The sequence below is a fragment of the Neopsephotus bourkii genome, unplaced genomic scaffold (assembly GCF_033783945.1).
Source record: "Neopsephotus bourkii isolate Nb327-2 ecotype Australia unplaced genomic scaffold, CSIRO-AGI_Nbou_v1 NB_739, whole genome shotgun sequence".
NCBI classification, from domain to species: Eukaryota; Metazoa; Chordata; class Aves; order Psittaciformes; family Psittacidae; genus Neopsephotus; species Neopsephotus bourkii.
Genome location: NW_026901237.1, coordinates 791,694 through 812,121, shown reverse-complemented (window position 1 = coordinate 812,121; position 20,428 = coordinate 791,694). Strand labels below are relative to the sequence as shown.

Sequence of the window (20,428 nt, the reverse complement as noted above, 5' to 3'; positions counted from 1 at the left end):
CCACTGAACCAAGCAGGACACATGTCCATAGCCCAGAACATCAGAGCTGGCACATTTTATTCCACTTCCACAGCAGTATGCTGCAATACTGCATGGAGACACCCCTGTACTACCTTTAAACACATTCCAGCACTGGACAGCCCATGTCCACTAAGGCTTTGGTAGTCATACTGAGAAGTCTCCTGAATTACCACAGACAGAGTCTCCGACTTCGGTATTATTAGGATGTGCTTGCTCATCTTGCTGCTAAACAACATATCCTGATTGTCCCATCAGGATTTTGTGACAATCACTTAGAGGCTTTTGTGCTGCGATACTCATCCTTGCTGGTCTGCTCCTCCCAGACTGTACATGAGCTAAACCCCGCATTGATACATCAAAATCTTCTTCAGTTAAAAAAAAATAAAGATCACTCCATTGCCAGGTAGAGTTTCATTCCAATAAATATGTTACTTATATAAGAGCCTTATTTTAATAAAAAGAAATAAATACTTCTCTTTTCACATTAGAGAACTCCCTGGAGACAGGGAAAAAACCCCAAAACACAACCAAACCCCCCCCACAAAACAAAATAACCCCAACTACAGGGGCTTCACTATGGATTTGTTACAAATCAAAACGTGGTAAATTCTTTCTATGGTCGTCACAAATCCAGTTTTAGGAGTCAAGTAGATCATAGATATTCCAGAAACAGAAGAAAACTCTCTTTGAAGAAACAGTAGCGCATTGTCCTTGGGAAGATAAAGTTCAGCTAACACAGTTGTTACCACCACCACAGAGTTCCATATGTTCATAATGTGGCCACGTGTGCTCTGAGGTACAAGCATCCATCTCAGTGACAGAGGTTCACAGCATTTGCTCGCAACCGTTCCCTTGGCAAGGTCACAGCAATCTTTCTGGCTTGCACTTCCAAAGAGAGTTAGTGTCTCCAAAATTGAGTGTGTGGGGGGGTGGGTTTAACCGCTACTTCATAGCTTAAAGAGGAAAAACTGTGTGCCTGCTGTCTTTATCAAATTAGAATTTAATAAAGTAACTGAGAGTTAGTCACCCCAAGGTGATCACAGTGTTATTCTAACAGTGCATGTCTCACAGCAGCTGCTGATGGATTATTTCCCACACCATCTTCTTGCGGAAGTAAGGCATGTCATTCTGAAAAGAAAAAAAATAATCCATTAAATACGAAGTCAGAGTAGAAAGAGGCAGAAAATATGCATAAACACCCACTTAATTCTTTAATATGAAGTTCTTTTTAAGAATTGTCAACATTTGCCATTTGGGTACAATATGGGTTTCACCCACACAGCTCCTAAGAGGGTGACATGACAGCACAGTAAAACCAGATCTACTTGACCATACTTTAGTCAAGCACTTTAGTAAAAGACCACCAGGGTGGAAAATAACCAGTGTCTTAACTGGTCAAAAGGTAACGCCCATTTCTCCGAAAGATACAAAGGCCAGGTATCACAAACCCACTGCCTACAGTAGCTTGCACAACAGGGATCTCACTGATCCAGCTAGGAAGCAGATACCAGATGTTAAGCATGGAGAATACAGCTCTGCCCTCCTGAGGCCACTCTGAAGTTCCAAGCCCAGCAACTACACACCAAAACCAGAGGAAGGTACAAAACCTCAGCCCCTGCCCCAGACACAATTAAGAGCTGCTGTGTAACTTCCCTGACCCCTGTACCTGTGTGAAAGTCTGGAGCTCACCTGGGTAAACGTGATGGGTTTGTCTCTGGAGATATAATCTGCGAATTTGCACATAAAAACCCCACAGTCACTTCCATTCAGTTGCTGAGGGATTTCCTAAATGAATGCAAAGAAGATGGAGAATATTTCTCTATCTTAAAAAAAAAAAAAAAGCCATTTGGAAGTAGCACACATTATTCATACCAACAATACACTAACCAGAACCTACTCGCATAACCCATTTACTACTCCTGAACACAAAGTATAGACCCAATTAACTGCACATCATCCCTCCCCTCTGCTTCCTTTACAGGGATGTTAATCTAAATTCTTGGCAGGCTAGTAAGGGATAGCAGCCTTCCTCTCTGCCAGGTTTTTGAGGTTTGCATAGTGTCGTGTTTCTTAAACCAAGTCGTTAGATACTGCTTTTTGGAGAGGGTCTTTTACAAGGGCATGTAGTGACAGTACAAGGAGGAATGGCTTTATGCTCAAAGAGGGGAGATTTAGGTTAGATCTTATGAAGAAGTGAGGGTGCTGAGACACTGGCACAGGTTGCCCAGAGAACCTGCGGCTGCCCCATCCCTGTCAGTGTTCAAGGACAGGTTGGACAGGGCTTGAAGCAACCTAGCACTGCTTAAAGATTTCACCCCACCATAGTTTTCTGGCCCACTAGCAGCCTGATGTGTTACCACAAGAACATGAGATGCTTATGGCCATTCTCTAGAGGCCTGGACTTACTAGAAGATACCCAAAACTTTGTGACGAGTTACAGTTCACATTTCAAATCCAAGTAGTGCTCACATACATGTGACTCCATGCTGTGAAGTGTCCATTCTGAGAACGTCAGCTCCAGATTTCTTTTTTCCTGGCTTTCTTCTTGCAGGTATTGGCTGTTTAAAACAAAACAAAAATCACTCTTCACATCTGTAATTCAGGACAACAACAACAAAAAAAACAGCTGCTGAAGGATCACAGGAAGTTGAACAGCAGGATAGTAAAATATCAGAGGATCCTCACAGCAGCTGATTTAAGGCACTTGGAGGAAAAATCCAGCTCTTATATTTAGATACACACAGTGAGAGGCTGTAAGCTAATGATCAGGAATTAGACCAACTGGTCAGGAATGAAGCCACAGAGACTTCCACAAAAGTGTAAACTCATTGCTAAGATCTGGCATCAGAAGACCCCAAATCACATGTTATCAGAGGAGAAAGGGAACCAAAAAGGAACCATAATGCCTAATTCCACTGCATGCCTTAATCCCACACACTGGCTGCACCTCTGCACGAACAAACACAAAAGCTTTTGGGCTAATACCTTTGGATGAGGAATTTCCCAGGCCACTAGCTGCTGGAAGAATACTCTTGAGGAAAAAAATTGTTCTATGAAGACCTGTTCTTACACCCTTCCCCAGGCATCTGCTGTTACCTATTCAAGAGAGCACTGGACTAACACAACACTTGGTTTCTCTGTACGGCTGCTCTCCTGCTCTTGTGCTCTACGAAACTGTTGGATTAAGGGTTTTTTACTACTTCTGCATCAGTGGCAAAGATACCTAAGGACGCTGGCTTGCACAGCATGTGAAACTGTACCTATTACATTTGAGATCTATGCCGTGCCAGCTGATACATCTGGAAAAGCTTGTTTCAGGACATCTGTCTTGAATGAGAATGTCAGTAATATGACTAAAACACTGTAAGGACATAAGGGTATCCTGCTTGTGTAAGCTGTAGAGAAATATGGTGGCTTTGTTTAGAACCCTGAACAGAATAGAAGAGGTATAGACAAATTGAGGAGGAGCATACTGCATAGCTCACTAAACTGAACAAGCGTGAACATTATGAATGGCAAGTAAAAGAGGTCTCAGTGTAAGAAAAGGATAAAAGAACTAAGCAATAAAGAGTTGAAGTATGTGTAGCTGATGACAAATAGTACATACTTTAGGACACCAACATTACTGACCCCCAATTTGAAAGTTCTTAAAGAAGGGGGAGTTAAAAAGCTCTTGGAAGACTGTAATCCTTTGACAGTCAGTTTGATATTTCAAAACTCTCTCCTGAAACTCTTTCCTCTTATCAATAGCCCAGATTTATTGATTAATAACAAAGTCAATACATGTTTGCCATGGGGCTATCACTTATTTGACAGTGATGCTCTGTCTGGGCATGTAGTAAGAAGGTGGCAGAATCCAGGCATCCAATACCCTGGGGTGGAAATGTGAGACTAGCTAAGTAGCCAGTGTCACACAACTCGCAGGAAGTGAATCCGAGGTTTCTGTTTCATGTTTACAAGAAAAGTGACAATGTGGACAAAATCCAAACACTTCATAATTCACAACATAAAAGCATTGACCGAGCAGTTACTTACAACAAAGTTCCACAAATCTTGTCCCCTCTTTGTGACGTTGAGTCAAAGTATTTGATGGTCTTCTTTCTGACATCTATGACCTGTTATTATAAGGTGATTGTTAGAAAAAGCACACACAACAAAACCTAAACGACTTTTCAGTTGTTTTTTTTCCCCAGCTCTAAATAAAAAGCTAGTCTGACTCACCACTAGTGCCCAGTGCACCCTCAAGTGAATGGGCACTAAAATAAGGTCCTGTTTGAAGAGATCCACACCTCTGGTCCATCTTCTTACTGCTCTGTAGCCCCCAGAAATTAGTTTGGGATAAAAGAAAGTGCTAAAAGCATGGACTGCTGGATAGCCTTCCTTTTTACTTCTTTCCACCAGAAGACTCATGTAGAAATTAATGACCTGCACCACAAAGATGAGATGTAAAGTAAGACACTACTGACAGATATTTCTAGGCTCTGCAGTGAGGTGGATCATCAAGGAACCCTTGATGACATCTATACACAATTATGGGGTATTTTTAAATCAATGCTGAATTACAATATGACTATGCTGCAGCTAGTTTTACCTCATCATTTAGCCAACGAAGATTACTTAGTGTGTGGATGTCCTCACGAGTTACCCTTAGTTTGAAGGCACTGCTTATGATTTCATCTGGTTCTCCTTTGCCAAGTGCTGCAGCAATCTCTCTCTCCATAGCCTGAAATGAACAATTAATTGAGGAAAGACTTGTAAGTCAGAGTTTTGAGTATGCTGACCTGTGTGCAGCTTTCAGCTGAAACAAGGCCTATAAATTAAGCCCAGGTGACAGACAACTGCCTTTGCCAGGTTTTTTTTTTGTTAAGTTAGAAACAAGACTTTTGTTTGTTTGTTTCAGCATCCTAACTTTGAACTTCAGAACATAGCTTTGCTTCTATTTGCTTTCAGAGAGTAAGCTGATATAAACACATAGAGGAGCAAACACACTAAAGCAGCTGAAAAGTGAACAGAAATACAGCAAACACCTGTGCTTTAGGACAGCATCACTGCAACTCCAAAGAATAAAAGCAGTCAAAATTTATACAAACAGGGGAACCTCAACTCCTATTCTCTGATGAATAGCTCAACTATGTTAGCTCCCGTGATCACTGTTACATGCACTGCAACAATGCCCAGGGTGCAATATGACTCTGCAAGACCCCAAAGGCATACCCAAGATGCTCAGGTCCCCCACAAGCAATGCAACACCGTGGGTCAGCAGAAGCTTATTTTTCAGGTTTTATCACCAAGGTAGGACAGGTTAAGGGGCAGAAACAATGTAACCGTATGAATCCAGTTAGCACTGCTCTGAAAGACTGTTGTTAAACTGGTAGCAGAAGCCCCACAAACCCATAGGTTAGCATAACTGAACTGTGCGGAGCATATGAAATGCTTAAAACCAGCTTTATTGCTTAACCTTGTACTGTAAAGTCACAGCTGCAGACACTCAGTAGCAGGTTAAATGCAAGTTCTTAGGATTTCAAGAAGCCTTAAAAACCACCTACAATAAATGGAGCTCTTTGCTGCTGTTTCACAGCCGTTTTATCTAACACACAGTCAGCTACAGTACCTCTGTGAGAAGAGAAAAGTGTTCTGTTTTTTCTGAGCTTGGGAGTTTGTCTTCTCCCACATGAACGGCAGATGGCTTTCTGGACAGAACAGGTGCCAGATGTAATTGGAATAACACCTCTTCTGAGTATTCAGCTTCATACCAGTTCTGTTAGACAAAAAGACAATAGGGTAACAAGCAAACACAGATTATCTTGTTCATATATAAAGCTGGAATGGTTTTTGTACACACATGCAACCAGCCAACTTCAAAGTAACATTTTATTGATGACTGCATTCCAACTGTGCACCTATGTAGTCCTGCATTTAAAACTTAAACAAAGGCAAGAGAGGCAGAAAGGTGGTTTGGTTTGAACTAGCATTAGGAACCCCAGCAAAGCCTTCACACATAGGTAGTAATTTGAGATTGAGATTGATCTGATTCCTAAGATTAAAATTTTACTTTTGATCTCTATCCTGATCAGAGATGAAAGTCAAAGAGATGTACTTCCTATCTCACAAAAGAAGACAAGATCAAGGCCAGGTTGGGTGGGGCTTGGAGCAATCTGGTCTCATGAAAGGTGTTCCTGCCTGGAACTGGATGAGCTTTAAGGTCCCCTTCCACCCCAAACCAGCCTGTGGTTCTATAAGTCTAAGACTAAAGAGACCACAGTCCAGCTTTGCAGATCAACTAAGTTTGTGCACTAAAGATTTTGAAGGGGAAGATTAAAGGGAAAGAATAAAAGTAGCACAGTGTAGTATGTTTTTAATAATCCACAAACAAAATCAACAGCAGTGGGAAACCCTTTGTGATAGCACTACTCATCAAATAATGCTCCCGCTTTCCATGGGAAAAACAACAGGGACAAATACACAACTTACTCAACAAGATATGTAAACGAAGAGTGAAAACATTTCTCACTACAAATACCTATATTTTCCTAATAAAAATAACTAATAACACAAGCTTACCCTTCCAATGATTTTTTTCATTGGTCTTCCCTGTTCATGAGAGTTTTCTGCTGGTGTGTAGTACCTGTAAGAACAGGAGAAAGAGAGAGAAATGAGCTATATATCCATAGTGTCCCATGTAATGCTCAAGAATTCACCTTCTGGACCAGAAATGCTTTTTCAAGGCTGATTATGCCTAGAGCCCCAGTGGCACATATAAATATGTGACATTGTCTCAGCTTCCAAAACCATTCCTTTGTAGCAGTAAGACTCGGACAGCATGAAGAACTGCGAGCTTTGCAAACTTTCTTCCACCTACATGTGCAAGATCCTTTTGTTTCTATCATTTTCACTATTTGGAAAACTAAGGGAAGCAATCAGCACTTCCTTTACCAAGTGCTTTGTGATCTACCAGTGATAAATACTGCACAGTAGGTGTTATTCTGCAATTACACTTGCATCCAAATACAGCAATAAATATGGTTTGTCATCTTCTGGAGGCTGAAAAAGAAATGCACAAAAGCCAAAAGAAACAAAAGCCATGATTAAAAAATAATTTACCTGATCATATCATTTCTCTGAGACCACTGGGAGTTGCAAACATCTGCACGTTTGATACCTGCACAGAAAAGCAGCAATATGAAAACAAGAAGTCAACTTTCAATTACCATCAGACATACACAGCTCTTGGTTTCTGGGGGATAATACAAAAAAAAAGAAAAAAACCCAAAAAAACCAAACCACAAATCTTTTAATGATGGCTGTATGGTTAGGAAGTTCAAACTCTGGCAAATAGTTTGAATTTTTACTATCATGTGCAAGTGTATGGCAGCTGAAGCAGGGCAGGTTTAAATCCTAGATTGCACACTTGACTAAACAAGTGATTTTTTGCAAATCCAGATGCTCCTCCTGGCTCAAAATAATATTGTCGCTCTCCACAACAAAACAAGCTTTCCCCAGATTTTAACACCTGCTCAGAAATAGCTGCAAAATGCACATGACTGCACAATAAGGTCACAGATATGTAAAAAGAAGTATTGATAAAAATTGTTGAAGTAATGAAGGGGGGGAAATGCCTGGGGCAGTAGTAAATGTATACACATGAACACAAGCTAGAACACATTGCTGGTATACAAGAAACTAGCTTGTCAGCAAACCAGTTTTAACTACCTCACTCTGCAGAAGACAACCAAAGTCACCTTTAGTAGTTACGTATCTTCAACTCACTAAGGATGGTCTACAAAAGATAACTTGATACGAACAGTGGTACTGTGCGGTTAGCTTACTTGGTTTCAAAGCTCAGCCAGCACAGAAATAGTCACGTATAAGCATTAAAAAGGAATTAAAAAGTAACACGTAACTGCAACTCTAAGTTAAGTAAGTCATGTAAGGGTGCACAGTAACATATCACCCTCCCCTAGTACAAACAGCCAGGTACTATGTTGTTCTCTGTAGAGCACAGTTATGTCAGCAGCTATGAACATCACTGGTACAGTAATGTCTCTCAAATACAATTTTAACCCAACTTTTTCACCTCAACAAAAATTTACAAATCCATTTGAGCCAATAACTAGCTATGGTTTGGGAGAGAAATTACCTCCCTCTTTCCCTCTCTCTCCTCTTTCTTCTTTGAAACAGCTCATTTCATTCTAAGAGCTGACATAAGCTATACACACTGGCTGATTTAGATTTTCTTATGAATAGGCACAGAATAATGACATACAAATCTTTTTAATAAAACCTATACCTTTGAGACTTAAGGAAATGCCCCATTTTGATGTGAAGTCTACCTACAAACTCTAACAGACATGAAACATGGGGATACTCACTGGTCATTAGTGTCCTACATGGATAGCCATCTCCTCTGTATTTCTGTTCTTCCAGACGACTCTCAGTCATCACTGGTTCCTTGGAGTAGGCTTGAATACTTTGATGGAGCACAAAAAACACCAGAGGAAAGTCACAACTTTTATATAGATGGTATTTTTTTATCAGTGCATCTCAATTCACTAGAAAGGACCCTGTTTATTTGTACATAACTGTCTACATTAGAGTTGAAAGCCACAGTTAAAGCAGTAGAAATATGTAAAGTAAAATTAGGCTGCTTAGTCCCTTAATATAAACACCTCTTCTGCACTGGTTACATGACAAAATGTAAAAGGCATTTCCATGAAGAGGCAGTTTACATTCAGAAGTTTAGTGTACTGCAAAGAGAAAACTTAGGATAATTTGTGTGAGAAGGACTGGGGGAGGTGGAAAGGAACAGAGAATTCTGGCATGCCCTATGTTTACCTTCACTTTCACATTCTCAGATAAAATAGGATTCCTGACCAAGGGAAAAAAAAAATTATCTATCACAAACAAAAGGAAGATACAGAATAACCAGTGCTACAGAGTAAGCAGTGCTGTGGATTTTTATACAAGTTACACTGCCATCCCTAGAACTAGAGAGTACCTTTCTGAATGTAGAGAGAAGACAATGAAACACATTCACACAAACACATGAATCTCCACATGAATATACACTCCGAGAATATTCATGCTTCACTGCAAGGAGCTGAAGCAGGGGGGACTGTTCTAAAAATTAGTTTGGCTCAACACCTGTCCTAGGACACTGTCCAGAGCCCTGAGAAAGAATAATCCCCCTCTCCTTCCATGTACAACCGGTACAAAGTTACCACCAAAACCTTAATAGTTATTTCTTGATAATTACTTGTGGAAGCTTGTTGCCTGTGGATCCGGGAAGCTTCCACGATATTTTTCCTTAACCAGTTCCAAGAGCTGTTTGTATTTCTCCTTTTCTCCTCGCTGAACATCCTAGCAGAACGGGGTGGAAAAAACAAGCAGATTAGAACCCTGCATACGAAGCAAATGTTTGTAATCTGGAGATAGTGCAGACTGCACAAGCTGTTCCCAAAATACTGGTATATTATTCAAGTTTACTTTATGAGGAATTTCCACATCTTTGCTTTGTGTTAGCCCTGATCTAGGAACTTGTGTCCCACTATAAACCCCAAAATTCCTTCTGCAACTGTTTCCTCAAATGGGGGCCTCTTCAGCTGTGGTCTGCACCTCTTGCATAATAGTTCAGGCTAATATGCATTCCTGTCAATATACACAGTGATTGGATGCTATGAGTCCCCAGAGTATCTTAAGCACACTCCACAGCTTGCCATGGCCTGATCCTTCAGTACTCCACTGGAAAATCTTCTCCATGTAAGCAAGGTTTATCAGGAACTTTTAATTTGCCTCAGATATTGAAAGGAAATGACAGGGAAAGACCTCTCAGATAATACAAATAATCCTTCCTTTCAACAGCTTTTTGCCTACCTTATCCTTTTAAACCTGCTATGTAAAGATCACAGTTGGGCTAGGTTAAGGACAAAATAGTGACACAACTCTGCAACACACATACACTTAGTGACAAGGCGGTAAAGCTCCACTTACAAGCCAAACTGCCTGGAGCCCTCCTCCCCACCCCTGTACACTATTTCCATGAAAATGGTTTAAAAAATTCAGTCTTTTGGCAACAAAGCACGGCTCTGTTCCAAGTCTTGATGCACATGAAGGCAAATAAAATGTTATATGTTGATTTTCCAGAAGCAGTCTTTCAGCTTCATTAACCACCCCCACCACACTGTTACAAACTGCTACTCCACAGCTTACAGTTTTGTAGAACTGCTAAGTTGTTTCAAGAGACACCTTCCTCACCCCACATACCTCTTCAGCAGTACACAGCAATCTCCCCATTTTGCTGACTTCTGATGTCCTGGATTCTGGCACAGTGCACTCCTTAATGGGTGGCCTCAGTGTTAAAATGCCCTCTGGAGCAGGTTTTATGTGACCTTCCCCATTCCTGCTTGTGCTAAAAACGCCAATGGGAAAAGAAACAGTATCAAGTGAGTATCCAAATATGTTGAGTGAGTAAACATGTGAGTATTCAAATACCTCTCCATTCAAGCTCCACCACCAATTATTTTGTAAAGCATGTACACTGATGATGGAGACAGACATGAAACGTTTATAACTTTCAGATGAAGACCTGATGTCCTCAATTGGCTAATAGGAAAGTACACAGAAAACTGAAAATCAGAACAACTGCCTTCAATATACACTGTTGTTTGATTTGCACATCATAACTGCACTCAGAGGCACATGTTATGTCCACAGCAGTCCAAGTCATGAGTTAATACCAAAGACTGAAGAACCATGCAGGCATGTTACTCATACCATCCAACCCACAGCTTTTCTAAAAGCTATTGCACTGGCACCAGAAGTGTAGCTTTGTGGACATGAATACAAATGCTAGGCAGCAGAATGAAAGTGAAAGAGGGCAAACTGTTCAGAGAAGCAGTCAAAGAAAATGGAAGGATTTATACCTGAGAGGTGGAACTGTCTTGTAAGAAAAGGATAGTGCTTTCTTATTCAAGCAAGTATTGGTTTCACAAGGCATTTTATCTATGAGAGAAGAGCATAAGCCATCAATAATTATAGAAGGAAACTGAAGCATTTTATGAGTTTACTGTAAAGAGCTTTACCAAATATAAATTATCTTGATTTTCTCCCTTACATCATAATATTATTTGTGTTATGTTACTGTCATGATTTAAGCCCAGCAGGTAACTCAGAACCATGCAGCCGTTTGCTCACTCCCTTCTTCTTCTCTCTCCCCTTGCTCCCGGTGGGATGAGGAAGAGAATGTAAACCACATGGGTTGAGATAAGAGCAATCCAATAAGTAAAGTATAACACAAAACTACTGCTACCACTAATAATAAGGGAAATAACATGGGAAGAGAATATAAAACTAAAAATGAAAGGGAAAACAAGCAATAAACACAAGTGATGCACAATACAATTGCTCACCACCTGCCGACTGACACCCAGCCTGACCCGGCCAGAAATCTGGGCCTTCTGGGTGAATCACCCCAGTTTAGACACTGGGCATGACGTGCTGTGGTATGGAATACCACTTTGGCTAGTTCAGGTCAGGTGTCCTGTCTCTGTTTCCTCCCAGCTTCTTGTGGCCCTCCTCAGTAGCAGAGGCTGACTCAAAAGTCCCTGACTGGGGTAAGCATTTCTCAGCAACAACTAGAACACCGGCATGTTAACAGTATTGTTCTCAGGCTAAAGCCGAAAACATGGCACTGCACCAGTCTACTAAGCAGAAAAATAACTGTGGCAACTGAACCTAGGACAGTTACTTTAGGATATTTTCAGATTTCCATATTGGCAACTACAGGAAGTGTCAGCCTAAACCTGAAATAAAACAGGGCTATCAGGATCTACTACTTAAAATACGCATTTAAAACTATTTACTTCTGGCAAGGTAACAGTGGACATATCAGAAGGACTGCATCCAAGGCAGTTCTTGTACTGAGATGACAACACCTGACTCCAATCCAGAAGCAATGTCAGTATGCAGAGAAGAAACAGAGTTCACACTCAAGTATTCTTAGATGCTACATAGATATTGTACCTTCAGTAATCTATATGCAAGCCTAAGGGGTAGGGAAAAAAGAAGCAAGTTAGTAAGTTGAGGTCAGTCTTACCAATCTGCAGCATTTCTGTTTCTGGTGTAGAACCTATTTGTCCTTCAGCTGGAGTGTCAGAAGTGGACCAAGTCTTAAATAAAACCAAAAAGTACCAATGTGAATATAACCTGAATGTGAACCCAAACAAATATAAACTTCCTGAAATATAGTCAGCTCTATTATGACTTGGGGACCATGGCTTGCTGGTTCAAACTGCAGCAAAATGCAAATCTTTGCAGGATCTCTGAGAAGCACATTTCAATTTCCAACTGAACAGGCTCTCATACGTGCAAGTGATTAAGACAATATGAGCTTATCGCTCAATGAGTTTTCCTCAGTCAGCTCCTAAACTTTCCAAAGTGTGACAGTTTAGCCATTGAAAAATGTATTTTCTACAAACAGGAGTTAATGACTATCTCAGGAACAAATAGAGCATGACAGTTTCTTATCCTCTTACCTGTGTGGAACAAGAAAAATAAGACTATAACTTTGAATCAAAACTAGGGAGTCAGGCAGTTCATGACTCAATTTTCACAGAGCCAAAGTGCTACAGGAATCCTCTCCTGAAATGGTGGATAGCAGAAAAAGGTTTATGCAGAGGAAGTATGCAGGTTTTCTTGTACCATAATGTATTTTGACTCTTTAAGTACAAGCCTGAGAAAGAGACTAACAGTTCACAAACACATAAAACCAATATGTTTATTGTTTTACTAAAACAATAAACTTGAACAGTTGTAAAGAAACTGATAGACACCAAACATCTAGCTCCTTCCTCAGCTATTAGTGCTAGAGCAGAGTAAGCCAACTTGAGTAAGGCAAACCCAGCATACAAGAGCTGCCTGCTCTAAATGGCAATGAACTACCTACTGCTGTAGAGGCTCAGAGCAGGCCTCACTTCAAGATGCACTAGGGAGAGATGCTTCCTCTTTCATCCTGAGCAGATTCTACCTACTTTCCAAAATCCTTGCTCACCTCCTCTGCAGACTTTTTAATTGGAGCAGCATTTCTGACTGGAACTTTCTGGCATCCACTTGTTTCCTTGGCTGGCAATTTCACCTCAGTAGAATCATCTTCAACCTTCTCTGTATACTCAGAGATGGCATAATCTGAAAAACAAAGACAGGCCCCATAACAACATGATTTAGAAGGGAATTAGGATTTCTATTTGCATTAAAGCCCACTTCCTTAATCCCACCTAAAGCAGTGCAACCCATTTGAAGTTACCGACTCTTCAGCCAACAGCAGTTGGTGATTTTTATCTTAGTGGGCTCACTGAGCAGTCCTTTAGAGCTGAAGCTCAAAAACTAATCTATGAATCTGCCAGCTGGATCTGCTAAAACACCCTGCTTTTGGGAACATTCCTTGTTTGTAGAGAAGCAGTAGAGTATGTGATTTATCCTCCTCATCCCCTCCGCACGTGCATGTACTCTTGCAGTTTATTACCTGTCACTCTTGTCTAGTTGAGATAAGCTAGTCACTGAGGTCTAGAAACCCAGGCCCTGTGATACATGCTCAAGCCGCTGGTTACACAGATGGCCACAAGGAATGAATGGCTTGAAAAGCCACAGTTTCAGTAACAGTGCAGAAGTACAAAAGCCAGAGTTTCCTAAGATACATGAAACTTGTGAAAAATTAGGCATATTAAATACTTCCGTGCAATACCTGATTTTGGCTTTTTTACTGCAATCTCGTCAAGATCTTCCACAGATGGCCAAATGCTGAGGAAAGAACACACAGAACAAGTGTTTTGCAACCACAGCTTCTAAAGGGCTGACTTCCCTTCCCAGAGTCCAAACTTCCAACATCAGTGTTCATATCCCAAAGGTTTCCTCTTCCAAGTGCCCCAGCATCATCTCAAACAGACATATCCAACTATCACTGCTGAGCAGCTCTCAGCAATGCTCCTCCACCTCTCCCAGTCAATGGACCACTCAAATAGAGCTACTTATTCCACTAAAGCGTATTAAGCCTCTTTTTCTCATTCTGTTAATGCTTCCTAATGTTTTACACCTGTTCCTATCACCAAAAAAATACCTTAATACGTAAAGTTTTACTCTTTCCTCAAGGAAAGAAGCATACCAGAGATTACTACCGCATCTGAGTTTGTAAGTCACTACACTGAGTTACAAGGAAGTGTACAAGTAGGACAAGAAATAAAAGGTGGGAAATCAACTCATGCATAAACCCACTTAAATCACTTACTGTTAACTCAGTGCTCATGAATTAGTTCTTGGAATAACTCTTAGCTGCACCCTTTGTTATAAACAGAGTAAGCCCAAATATTAGATCAGTTGATACAAAGAAAAAGTCTTTTTACTTTGGGAACAGAACACAAAGGTTGTTTCCTTTTTATGAAATACCACGACAGACAGCAAGGATTCTTTGAAGAATTCTTTGCTCTTTCTTTTAAACTGTTATGCCCCCCCAGCCCTGCTGGTATCACGGCTTCTGGACTACTTTCCATTGGTATTAGGAGTACAAAGTAGCCAATACCCTTAAATGTACCTTTTACACAATAAAAGGATATCTGCTATTACCATGCTATTAAAGTCAGGCAGAAAATAATGTGGTGTAGCAGTTAAATGCAAATTTATTCTATAAAAATGCATTCTTACTCAGCATATTGGATATTTCCAACACAGTAATATACATGTGTATTTATTTCCAATGAGGTAAAACTGAAGAAAGCAAAGTACTTGTATCATCCTGCTCAATTTCTAGCAAGAATTAAAAGGTAAAACCTCAAGTGGGCAGAAATTACGCGCCTGTGGTTTAGATTTTCTTGAGACTCACAACATGCGACCTAGGAACATCTTTGCCCTTTCACAGCACATCTCATTGAGCACAGTTTGAAAACTTATTTTCAGCAGGTCCGTTTCTGAAGCAAACGAATACAGTTTCATTCAAACTTCATCCTGTTTTGCTCATCAATTCCAGTGATCTCTTAGCAAAACTGGGTCTCCTACTCAGACCATAACACGACAGCTGTCAGTGTCTACAAAGGCACATTCTTCAGTTTGAGATTATGTTCTGCACAGCAGCTGAAAACAAACTACTTGTGCAACAAGTGGTTCTTTCCAGAAGACATTCACAATTCCCATTCACTCTTGAATGTGACACTAAGCAACCATGCTCCCCAAAACATGGCATGTAAATCCTATATTCTCTCTCCTTGGATAGGAGTGACAGGCATGGGGAGGTGGTTGAGCCATCCATCGCTGGGAGCTCTGGAGCACCAGCAATGTCTGATGCCTGGAAAGGCATTCCCCCTTTCTCCCACTGCACATACATACCACATCCCCATGCCACGATTTTCCTCCATCCAGTATATCCCTATACTCTGCTCGCCCAACACACCTCCAAACCTCCATCCCTTGCCTTCTCTTCAAACCCCCACTGTGTAGATGGGAAGCAAATGGGGCTGGGGTGAAGGAGGGGGGCAAGGAGGGGCATTGCCAACGGACTTATTGGGAGTATCTGAATCATCTCAGCATCCAACTGTGACCGTGGGCACAGGACTACCCGACAGAAGCGTGAGACACGGCCCAAAGCCGGGCCAGCCTCAGTCTCAGCGACTCCGCTTCACCCGCTCCTGTGCCACAGAGGGAAAGGGCCATGGATGGCGAGGACCTCACGGGAGCCCATCCCGAGCCCCACCGCCCAGGAGGGGGAATCTGGGCGGGCAGAGGGGCCTAGCCCAGCCCAGGGGCGGGCAGCCGAAGCGGGGGGAACCCCAGAGCGAGACTCCGCACGGCACCCGAGATGTAACACAGCGACCACCGCCCCTTCCGCCCCCCGGTTCCAACACCTCAGCCAGCAGCTGGGGATTCTCGCAGGCCCCACCCGGGAGGCAGGCCGCGGTGGGGTGAAGGGGGCTGTGTGACGGGGCGAGGCCCTCGGGCGGCTCGCTGACCTGGGGGGCGGCCTCTTGCGCAGCGGCGGCGGGGCGGGGGACGGCTCGGGGCGGCGGGCGGCGGCGGCGAAGAGGGTGCCGAGGACCCCCAGCAGCCATTGGTACATAGGCCGCAGCCAGCCCGCCCGCGGCGGAAGTGCGCCGGGGCCCTCGACGCTCGGCTCAGCCGGCCCCCCCCCGGCGCGATGCGGAGGTGCGCCCTCCCATTGGCTTCCGCCACCGTCAGTCAAGGAACCGCCCACCCCACCCAGAAAGGAGGGGGGAATGGGGAACTAGTGCGGTGGCGCATGCGCGTTGCCCGCCCCCCTTGCCTGACGGGGCGTTAACGGCTCTCCCTTCCCGGGCTTTCTCTCCACCTCCTCCAAAGCTGGCCCGCCCCTACCCGCCCTCAGGGTCCAGCCCTTCGGGCCCTCCTCCGCCAGGGCGGGGGATTTAAGCCCGAGTACGGGGAGCTGGCTTGGAGCTTGCTGTTGAGGGAGCTTGGGCTGGGTGCGGGGAGCTGCGGCGCCCTCCCTGGCGCTGCGGGCGGGAACAGGCCCGTCTACCCTCGGGGACAAGCCGCTCTCGTCCCACACGGGACGAAGAAGCCTTTCCGCGTCCTGAGGGACAACGGCAGGCAACAGATCAGTGGTAGCGGGCCTCTGCCCGCCCTTTCCTGCTTCCTGTCCCCGCATGTGTTTAAAATATACCAATCCCAGTTTACCAGGGCCCGGTTTGTTGCAGCTCCTGCCACGGGGCCTGCTTCTCGGCCTCTCGCTTCGACCCGACCTCCTGGGCCATGGTCGAAGCACGAACTGAAGGCGAGCGGTTGCGCTCCGCGTCCTGTTGCTGTGATACCAGCTGCGACAAGGCTACCCAGCCCGGGAAGCCTGCCGGCTGGCCCCGCTCGGCCGTTTGTTTGGAACTGTCTCCTGGCAACCGTGGGCGTGTCTTAAAGCGGTACTCCATCCTGTCCTACCGTGGAAAGGGCTTTTTAACACTGAGCTTCCCAATCATCTGGGGTGGCCAGTCAGCAGGGGAAGCTGCAGGAGTGCCCTGGAGAGACTTTTCCACATGAGGAGTGAAAAAGTCCACCTAAAGGGGACAATAAGAAAACTGGAGAGGGACTTTTTACCGTGACAGGACAAGAGAGAATGGCTTTAAGCTGACAGAGGGGAGATTTAGATGAAGTATTAGGAAAAAATCCTTCACTATGAAGGTGGTGAGACACTGGCGCAGGTTTTCCAGAGAACTCTGAAGGTGGCAAAGAAGGAAGCTGTGGAACAAAGCACTTGGGGTAGCAATGACATTCTGGGGCAGCCTTTGTTGCAGGAGGTCCACTACTTTTTCATGCCTGCGGGGTGTTTAAGTGATGGTGGTGTCTGGATTAATTAAAACGACCTTTCTCGTTAGTTTAGGAACTTAATTAGTACCCCACTTAATGCTTCACGGGTTTGGCGAAAGAAGGTGCCTGACTCCCGGCCTCAGAAGTGCTATGTGACAGCTGCCCTGCAGAGGGCACGGCAGCCGCATGCCTCCATACTGAGACATGTTTCTTCTTGTAGTTGCTTTTTTTTTTTTTTTTTTCTCTTTCTCCTTTTACATACATGGCAAAAAAAAAAAAAAAAGTTTTTATTCTAAAAGCAAACAGAACAGCAGCTGGATGTGTGAGAGACTGTATGTCCTAACTCCTGGCATGGCTTTACAGTGCAGTTTTACACTAGTTACATTTCTCAATCCCTGTATTTTTTGCAGCAGAGGGTTAACTTCATGACTTAATTCTTTACTATGCCTTTGAGCTTCTTGCTCAGTACATTGATGTGTAATGACTCAAAATGATGACATTTGGTGCATGTAAACCAGAATCCTGTTACCGGGCATTTAAACACACATGGATGCATATGTCCCATCCCCAAGCAATAGAGAATGCAGCTAATTTCAGAATCTGGGATGGTTAATTGCACACCACCCAAAGCCTCTGCCTTTAGAGTAGCTTCAGTGTGAAAGCAATGTAGTTCACGTACATGGGTGCTGAAGCAGCATATTTTGAATTAGTGGGATAACAAAGTAATTCCACTGAATAATTAATTTAGGGGCTAGAGGAGTGGTTGGTAATTTTAGGTATACATCTACTTTTAGGTATATAAAGCATAAGATCCTTGATCTGTCATTTAAATGCACCCTATGAATCCTCCACTGCCCATGCTTTCACCTGCTGCCTCCAAGGAGGGCCTTGGTGTGTGGGTTTAGAGCCCAAACCCATGTTCCAAGTCTCAGCAGAGTGCCTTTGCTGATGCTGTCACAGCCCTCGCTCGCTAATCTTGGCAATTTTTTGCCTTGGGTATCATCCCACTAAGTATGATTCAATTTGTCAACATAGCTGCCTTATGACTCGTGTGCATTCAGCCACTCAGCCCATTTTTTACAGTCACTCTATCAAAGTGGGATCACATAGGGCAGCAGAAGCGCTTGGAACAAAGAGCTGATATTTTGCCCCAGTTAGCTCTGAGGCTGAAACTTGGTGTTTTCCACTGCCCCGGTTCAGCAAGCTTACGCGTTCTAATGCAGTGCCAGTAGTTAATGTGCATTTATAATACTGGTTCACCTTGGTTGCATTTTTCATTCCCTGTAATTTACATAGCTGAATGTTAAGTTCACGGCTTCACTGTGTATTATCCCTGCTCGGGATGGGAATAGCTTTAAGCACATCTTTCTCCAACCCACTGAGCTCTCCAACCCATTGAGCCTGTGTTTAGGGTGCATTGTAGCCAGTGGGGTGTATATCATGCAAGTGCCTGTTTCCAGTCCCTGGTGTGTGCAGTGGCCATCTCCCTCAGGATGGCTCCTTGGCTGCATGGTGTGACTTAATTTACCTCTTCTTAGTAGTACTAGTGGGCCAAGTGCCACTGTGATGCAGCAATCTGAATTGCCTCATTCTGCTGTGGTGTAGGGCAAATTAAACAACCGTGGCAAAGACTGAAGCACTGGTGGTGATGACTCACGTCCATACCATGCCATGTTAAGCTTCCTAAACACAGACAGCTTTTTCTTTTTAAGCAGATGCTGAACTTTTTAGATGTAAATTGCCAAGCTAGAAGCTGTGGAGGGTTCGCAGAAGCCCCAGAAAGGGAAGATGCTGGCAGGCTCCTGGGAGGAGGAGGATGCTGAGAAAACTGACGTAGAAGCAGGGTTAAATTTGAGTGTTAGATGGAAGGTTGCAGGCAGTGATGCATGTGATCACAGAAGAAATGCAGAGCGTTATAGCCAGTCCTATTCACTGGGACAAAACCAGTTTCTGAAGGATGTTTTCATGTCCCAGCTGTGAGCTAGCTGTCAAAAGGTCTCCTGGGCATCTGCTGGTGATGAACAGGGGCAGGAAAGGGAGGAGGACCATAAGGAAACTGCTTGCAGTAATGATATGATGTACGGCGATGCAAACTCTCAAAATTCAAGCCATGCTCCCACATCTGGATCCCATGGAGCATCCTCACAGCTGTGAGACCTCTGTGAAAGCTTGGGCTGCAGGAGGGGAGCTGGTGCAAGCTTTTGGGGCAGCCCCACTCATGCCTGAGCATGGGCTGCAATTTGGGATAAATGCTCAGGACAGTCTGCACCTTCTTAGGGCACGGCAGGTGACTTCTTGAGTGTGTAAATGAGGATTTTATTCTAGGATAATTACTGCCTTCAGCTCTGGGCCCCCCAGCACAAGAAAGACATGGACCTGTTAGTGCAGGTCTAGAGGAGGGCATGAAAATGGTCCAAGGGCTGGAACCACCTCTTCTGTGAAGAAAGGCTGGGAGGGTTGATGCTATTCAGCCTGGAGAACAGAAGGCTCAGGAGACCTTATTGTGGCCTTTCGATATATAAAGGGGGCTTACAAGAAATCTGGAGAGGGACTTTTTACAAGGGCCTGTTAGTCACAGGACAAGGACAACAGTTTTAAAGAGGGTGGATTTACGTCAGATAAAAGGAAAAAACTATTTACAATGAGGGTGGTGAGGAGCTGGCACAGGTTGCTCAGAGAAGCTGTGGCTGCCCCATCCCTGGCAATGTCCAAGTCACTTTGGACGGGGTTTGGAGCAAGCTGGTCTGGTGGAAGGTGTCCCTGCCCATTTTGAGGTGGAGCGGACTAAATGGTTTTTAAAGGTCTCTTCTGACCCAAACCATCCTATGATTCAATGATCTCAAGCAAGTGCTTCCCTTAACTCTCACTTTCAGCAGATGACTTATTTCCTTATCAGTCCCCTCCACCACTCTTCTAGACACCATCCATCTGTGAGTGGGAGCTGGGGCTTCCTGCCACTAGCAGCTGAACTTGGAGCAGAGATAGAGAAGGCATGTGTAACTAGGTGAGGTCAAATTCCACTTTTTGTGGGGTGGTTTGCAGAAAAGGTGAAAAAGGAGCCTTTGTGTGGCAACTGATCCTTTCAGAGGGGAGAGTA

At 43.7% G+C, this 20,428-nt stretch overlaps 1 protein-coding gene across 1 annotated transcript; it reads right to left on the bottom strand.

Moving 5' to 3' along the window:
- Nucleotides 1-430: 430 nt before the first annotated feature.
- On the bottom strand, nt 431-16,182 carry SENP2 (SUMO specific peptidase 2). The gene is made up of 17 exons (XM_061354424.1): nt 16,008-16,182; nt 13,757-13,812; nt 13,067-13,200; nt 12,113-12,185; nt 10,941-11,019; nt 10,282-10,426; nt 9,275-9,378; nt 8,391-8,488; nt 7,123-7,180; nt 6,583-6,646; nt 5,633-5,779; nt 4,613-4,744; nt 4,243-4,446; nt 4,057-4,136; nt 2,495-2,579; nt 1,711-1,806; nt 431-1,149 (listed from the first exon to the last, which is right to left on the bottom strand). The coding sequence occupies exons 1-17, from the start codon at nt 16,112-16,114 to the stop codon at nt 1,087-1,089; spliced, it is 1,725 nt and encodes a 574-aa protein (XP_061210408.1). The 5' UTR covers nt 16,115-16,182; the 3' UTR covers nt 431-1,086.
- Nucleotides 16,183-20,428: the final 4,246 nt, after the last annotated feature.

Coding starts and splice junctions, on each gene's coding strand:
- SENP2 (XM_061354424.1), bottom strand. CDS start 16,114: ATGTACCAATGGCTGCTGGGGGTCCTCGGCACCCTCTTCGCCGCCGCC. Junction 13,813..16,007: donor CGCAAGAGGCCGCCCCCCAG/GTCAGCGAGCCG, acceptor TTCTTTCCTCAG/CATTTGGCCATCTGTGGAAG. Junction 8,489..9,274: donor CAGGCAACAAGCTTCCACAA/GTAATTATCAAG, acceptor GCTCCATCAAAG/TATTCAAGCCTACTCCAAGG.